General features: G+C 35.0%; 2 protein-coding genes across 2 annotated transcripts; one reads left to right on the top strand and one right to left on the bottom strand.

Annotated features, from left to right (window-relative positions):
- Window positions 1-306: 306 nt before the first annotated feature.
- Window positions 307-1,495, bottom strand: LOC129900070 (uncharacterized). Its single transcript, XM_055975039.1, has 3 exons — window positions 1,475-1,495; window positions 769-1,359; window positions 307-684 (listed from the first exon to the last, which is right to left on the bottom strand). The coding sequence occupies exons 1-3, from the start codon at window positions 1,493-1,495 to the stop codon at window positions 307-309; spliced, it is 990 nt and encodes a 329-aa protein (XP_055831014.1).
- Window positions 1,496-2,560: 1,065 nt separating this feature from the next.
- On the top strand, window positions 2,561-6,895 carry LOC129901190 (mitochondrial carnitine/acylcarnitine carrier-like protein). The gene is made up of 3 exons (XM_055976311.1): window positions 2,561-2,829; window positions 5,065-5,453; window positions 6,168-6,895. Exons 1-3 carry the CDS (start codon window positions 2,749-2,751, stop codon window positions 6,667-6,669), a joined length of 972 nt encoding a protein of 323 aa, XP_055832286.1. The 5' UTR covers window positions 2,561-2,748; the 3' UTR covers window positions 6,670-6,895.

Below are 6,895 nucleotides of genomic sequence, written 5' to 3' on the forward strand. Positions count from 1 at the left end.
TGCATATTTCAACTGAACAACACAACTATACATTCATCAACATTTCAGTAAAACTAAACATAATTGAATTAGACAAAACAACTGGACATTTCAAACACCATAATAGTTGTATGGATGTCACACTATAACCCCAAAAACTAATACACCACAAGTCTTAAGCAGTAAATACATCACCATAATTCACAAAAAACAATAACATTTCATAAAGCTAAATCAATTGTTAGGTCCCCTTCTTAGATTCAATTTCTCAATCCTCTCTTGAGCTTTAGCCTCCAACTTGCTAGTAGTAACTGCATCATTCCCTTGTCAAGTTAATCTTGTTAATGAGACTGGAAGATTGGTTGCCTCACTAACACCATTGTCGTCACCTCTAAAGCTTATTGCCCTTCTACCTGTTGGTTCTTGCGCTTTCTGTCTCATTTGACGTCTTGTGGAAAATTCAAAAATCACTATGGGCCTTAGAAAAGGGTCTTCATCATCTTCCTCAACTGAGGGATATTCAAAGTTAGGAAATAGGGTGCTCCTACTAGGCATGGGCTGACTGTCTTGGGTTGGTTGGGGGGCTGTTAAGTTGATCTCTTCTTCAACTTGAGAATTTTCATCTTTATCAACTAAGCTCCGAGTCTTTCTCTTTTTGCCTCTAGCAGGATGTCTTTTCTTAACTTGTTGCTTGCCTTTCTTTGGCTATAAAAAGGTAAAACAATCATTAGAAAATAGTTAATTATACTAATATTAGATACACAACAGTTAATAGATGTGTTGATTTACCTTGCCACAGCCCCTAACATTATGATTTGGCTCTCCACAGTTGTTGCAAGTCATAACTCTACCTTTTCTTGAAAGCTTCCATTCACCTTGCCTCTTAAGGGCCTCATCTTTCCCTCTATCCCTCTTAATCGTGGGTCTGCCGGCAAGTTTGACCAAAGCTGGTGGTTCCATGGCCTGAGAAGGGTCAACATTCCAAAACTGTATGCCCTTAACCGGTTGCAACTTGTGTTTGTATGCTAGCTTGAATGCCTCCTTGCTATGATACCAATGTATCTCAGAAATAGGGTCAATTTTCTTGTGAATCATGGCCTTGATTGCATGTGGGCATGGAATTCCAGTAAGGTCCCATGTCCTACAAGTACACCGCTTTTGCCTCAAATTCACCACATGTCTATCATGTCTTTCTGTTACCTCATATCTACTGTCTCCATTACCATTGACCTTGCATACTTGGGCTATTTTCAAATATTCATTATACAACTTCATTGTATTAGGACTGACCAAACCATACCACTTACTCACAAACTCATCATTTTCTCTTAACCTATTCATCACCTTAATCCTTATGTCATCCAACATCCCAATGATGGGCTTATACCTTGCTTATACCTTGCTTCAAGTATCCAAGATTTGGACACCTACTAATCCTAAATGGAAAATATACTCATTTACAATGTCAATATAAGATAAGAGATCAAGATCATACTCTCTCCAATAGTGAACCCATTTCTTTTCATACAATACATGTGGTTCTTGAATCCAATCACCACCATGATGGAAGAATAAGTTGACTTTTATCATCTTAACAAGCTGCAATTAATTAGTAAGTAAAAGTTAATGTAAATGAGTAGACAAAATAAGACTCTGAACAAAACTTATTTTCTAACTCCCGAAATGATCTAAGCCTAAACAGCAAATGAAGTTCTCATTATTGTCTATCACCAAAAAATGAAAAGGAATTATTTTTTAAAATTGATTAAGTCAAGCATAGGGTAACAACAAATGAAATTTGCGTTGTTGTCTATCCCCTTCGGAACCATATCATAACCACAAAGAAAAGGGGAAAAAACAAACAACTTATAATAAACTAGGAATATAAAACTGTTGGGCAAAACCCCAAATTTCAAAAAAAAAATCAACCTCCATTAATGTTCAGACTTAACAATCCGCAACAAGCCTTTAAAAACTGAAAACACAACAATAGCAGTAGCAGATAAACGAAGATTATGGAGTTTATGAAGAACCTTCTTCCAATAAGAACCTTATGAATAACAACAACAGTAGATAAATGCCTTTATGTACAATATTTGATGATGAAATGGAGGTTGAAAACGATAGAGAGAGGTGGTATGCATTTTTTTAGAGAGAGAAGAGAGAGAGCAGCGTTATTGATGGGTTAGGTTTAGATTTATTTGGGTATGATATGTTGTTGATGGGTCGGGTACTAAGTTGATTGGGTCGGATCTATATTTATTTCATCCGGATAAAAAAATAAGAGGGGAAATAAGTTGGCCACTGAGAAACCGACACGTGGCACTCTATTATTCTCAAGGGCATATTTGACCCAAATTATAACGGTAAGGGTATAATTGACCCTAAAGTATAACGAAGGGCATGAATTAACTATTTTTCGAAGTTCAAGAGTAATTTTGGCCTTTTTCCTATTTTAAAATGACAACTTCAATTCTTAATAGCTGAGTTCTAAATGGTACAACGAATCCATATATAGGCTTCTCCGCCCTGTATATATATATAAAATAATTTTATATTTTTTTCTCGAGATGCAAAGTACTGTTTATGGATTATTCAAAAAAGGCAACCCATAAAAAGTGAGAGGACTCTGACTGGGATGGTAGTTTATTTTTTTCGGCCCTCGAAATCCGTTCGGAAATCAAAGAAAGTAGGTCGTGCCAGTATTAACTTTGAGACCCAATTCATTTAATTCAAACTATTTATACATCCTCTGCAATATACTCATTTATGTGCGATGAGCTCTCACGCAGTCTCTCTTGCCTAATTTGGAGATCTGCTTCAATCTCACCCATTTCCGTCTCCTCACAGGTACGACCGACGTTTCTCTGTCCGGCCACCTTTTCTCTTTATCTTCTTAATTAAGTAATTATTTTTTTATCACATCGAGGGCGGGAGAAGGGGAAGGGGGAGGAAATTTTACAGTGGAGAATCGAATGAAGTGAAAGTTCAAATAATCAATACACTGAGACACTAAAATCTTCTATTTGTTATCTGATCGAGATTGAATAAACTTGCTGCTTTTTAGTTACTCTGAGTCGGAAATTCTAAGAGAAAAATATATATGAACAAGTGCTAAAAGGAATATATTTGATCTTAATCATTGTTCTATTGTGGAATTTCAGATTGCAGCCCAAGGTCTTAAAATTGGGATTTGATTTGGGTGGGTTGAATTTTGGTTATTCGTCTGCACTAACAAGAATCTGCCAGTTAATTAATTTATGATTTTGCATTACTCTTTCTCAAATTCTTATTTTGGAGAAACATGACATGTGTTGGAAGCTGCTGCACATTAATTTTGATCATTTATTCACCTGTCATCTTAAAGACCATATTTTATTTCCACCATTAAAGACTAACAACTTTATTAGGTGTCGACTAAAAGATTATTAAATTCCATCTAAGCTAATTTTTCTTTTTCATTTTTAAATCTAAGCTGTCCTTAAGACTTAATATTGTATTAATTAATTAATATTCCAATTCTATGGACTGCTTTGAAGATGCGTAACAAATTTGTTTTTTATTGGAATACGTGTGCTAGCTTCACGTTACGTGCGTGCATATTTTAATTCTTCCAGGTTTGCTTTTTCCTTTTTAAACAATTAATTTAAATTTGTGCGTGTTAGCAATACTAATTAAATTAGGGATTGCATTACCTGTATACAAATATTTTGTCTAAATCAGTACTACTTTCTACAAATGATAACAAATTAGTTTGGCCCACTCTTTCTAAGCAAATAATGCATAGGACGGCTAATTAGTCTTAATTAATACCCCTACTGTTCACTCTTATTTTCAAAATAGATTTTCATTTCAATTTGTCACTTCAAAAAAGGTCAAAAAAAATTCCATATTTTATTTTTAGCATTAAATATTATTTTTAAATTATTTTTTAAGATCTAAAGCATCAATTAATAAAAATAATGTGGTAAATACCATATCAATAATTCAAATAGTGACAAATAAAAAAAACGGAAGGAGTATTATATAACACAAAGGACCCTCTCCGTGAAAATTAAATTATATTTTTATAAATGGCTACAAAATCAAATCTTTTGAATCTAACTGGTAGATTTCACAGTGTAATGTCAAATTTAAAATTATACCTTATTTGTTATCCCACTATCAAACAACCCATTGTTATTGAGCTTTAGTGCACCGAATTGCCCTTATATCCAGCACACCCTTCTCAACTCTCCCCTTCCCTTTTCCATTTCCATCTTCTCACAGGTATGTGTAATAGCTCTACTTTCACAGTTTCTCTTTTATTTTTTTAATTACATTGGGTGCAGGAGAAGGAGAAGGAGAAGGAGAAGGAGAAGGAGAAGGAGAAACGGGAAATGGGTGAGGGAAGGGGAGGAGATAGTTACTTCCTCCATGTCAAAATAATTGAATTGTTGGATGTGAAGAAAAGAATATTAAGACATTAATTAGATATCGTTTTTCATTTTTACCCTTATTAATTATTATCAAATTACTCTTTAGAATGACTATACATTAATTAAAGTTTCTTGAACTCATCACATAGGAAATCCAAATGAATGGTAAAAATGAAAGAATCTTCTAAAATTATTCTTAAAAATCAAACAATTAAGTTAATTTGAAATATGAAAAATGTGTCAATGTTTACTCTCCCTATATACAATTTTTATGATGATAAAACTCAAGGTTTGAAGTATTTCTCTCACTAATCAATTCTTAATGAATCATGACACACATATTTTGAAATATACTCAAAAGAAGCATATCAGAAGAAAAATTCAGAAACAGGAAATAAATAAATCAGCAACAATATTTTGTGATTGTTATTAGAAAACAATCACAGACGAACTACTTATATCGATAGTAAATTAGCGGATTTTGTTTCTATGCTAGTGACATTATGCTTCCCCGAATTTGTAGTTCGCCTTCCATATCAATATAATTCGCTCAAAGAAAGTTGCATCTGTTCTATCCTAGCCCCCATTGTGTACCAAAACAACAACGCAGCACTAGGAGATACGATCCGTTTTTTTAATTTTTGCTCCTTGTTTCATAATGATGCAGATGGATATAGCGAAGGATTTAACCGCTGGTACTGTTGGAGGAGCAGCACAATTGATAGTTGGGCACCCTTTTGATACCATCAAAGTCAAGCTCCAAAGCCAGCCTACTCCACTTCCAGGGCAACCTCCGAAATATGCAGGTGCTATAGATGCTGTCAGGAAAACAGTGGTTTCTGAAGGTCCAAGGGGGTTATACAAAGGCATGGGAGCTCCACTTGCCACTGTAGCCGCCTTCAACGCTTTGCTTTTCACAGTTAGAGGTCAAACTGAGGCGTTGTTAAGGTCTGAACCTGGAGCTCCTCTTACTGTCAAGCAGCAAATTATTTGTGGGGCTGTTGCTGGAACTGCTGCATCATTTCTTGCCTGCCCGACTGAACTCATAAAATGCAGGTATGCTCATTGATGCTTCACATTTAGAAATACTATACTCCCTCTGTCCTAATTTGTTTTACACTGTCAAGGGTTAATTTGACTAATATTCGGAGTTAAATTGGACTAGACTAAATTATTTGTAAAATAAAATATGGTTATGTAGAAATTACACGTACCATTAGTTAAAATTGACCTCATATCAAGATGGTAAAATAATACATTTTAAAGTGTTAGTTAAAGCTCACTAATGTCTGAAAATGAAGAGTAGCGGTGGATTCTATCGGAGTTCTTACGGAAAATACTTTAAATGCGCACACTTGTAGGAAATTCTCATAGCTTGAGGTAAATTTCACCCGTGGTCATTCAACTTTGTGCTTATAACACTAAAGTCACTTACATAAAAGTCATTCATCTTAAAAGCTTATTACACAAAAAATATTTTTCTATTTTATATCAGATAAAAGTCATTTTTTTTTTATTTTTTGTCACATTAAGTTACTTAATTTTTTCCAAATTAACTAAAAATTAAGTTCACCTGTGTACATGTGTTTTGCCGGGCCTCATTGTTCTGCTTTCCTTTTCTCCAAAGTGGAGTGTACATGTGTTTTGCAGTTGGACACTTTACAGTGTGATTTGGTGGCCTAATGTCCTAACACGACTCGTAAAAATAATTTTAATCATTTCGTGTATTTTAAAAAATTAACAGTCGGATTCTCAAAAATGTGAGTGCAGATTGCAAGCGCATAGTGCATTGGCAAGTGTAGGATCAGCTTCTATGGCGATTAAGTATACAGGGCCAATGGATGTTGCAAGACACGTCCTTCGTTCTGAAGGAGGTGTGAGGGGTCTCTTCAAGGGTTTGTACCCCACCCTGGCACGAGAAGTACCGGGAAACGCTGTTATGTTTGGTGTATACGAAGCGTTAAAGCAGTATTTTGCAGGAGGCATGGACACTTCTGGGCTAGGAAGGGGTTCTCTTATAGTAGCTGGAGGCTTGGCTGGTGGTTCAGTCTGGTTTGCAGTGTATCCAACAGATGTTATTAAGAGTGTAATTCAAGTTGATGATTATAGAAATCCGAAATATTCTGGCTCTTTCGATGCTCTTAAAAAGATTTTGGCATCAGAAGGCGTCAAAGGCCTTTACAAGGGGTTTGGACCTGCTATAGCGCGTAGCGTTCCAGCAAATGCTGCTTGCTTCTTGGCATATGAGATGATTAGGTCTAGTTTGGGATAATTGCTCCAAGGTTTTAGGATATTATGCTTTCAAAAATACTAACAATATTATTTTTTCAGGATAAACAAGGAAAATTTTGTGACCTAGCTCTGTTATCATACAAAGCCAAAATAGGATTATATTATCACAATAGTTCCCAATCTCTTCTTTCATCCTGAGTGTTTATTTGTTTTTGACAATGTCAGATGAATTAAAATTCAAGGAGATTGTAAATTTCATTCCACAA

This window comes from Solanum dulcamara, chromosome 8 (assembly GCF_947179165.1).
Source record: "Solanum dulcamara chromosome 8, daSolDulc1.2, whole genome shotgun sequence".
Taxonomy (NCBI): Eukaryota; Viridiplantae; Streptophyta; class Magnoliopsida; order Solanales; family Solanaceae; genus Solanum; species Solanum dulcamara.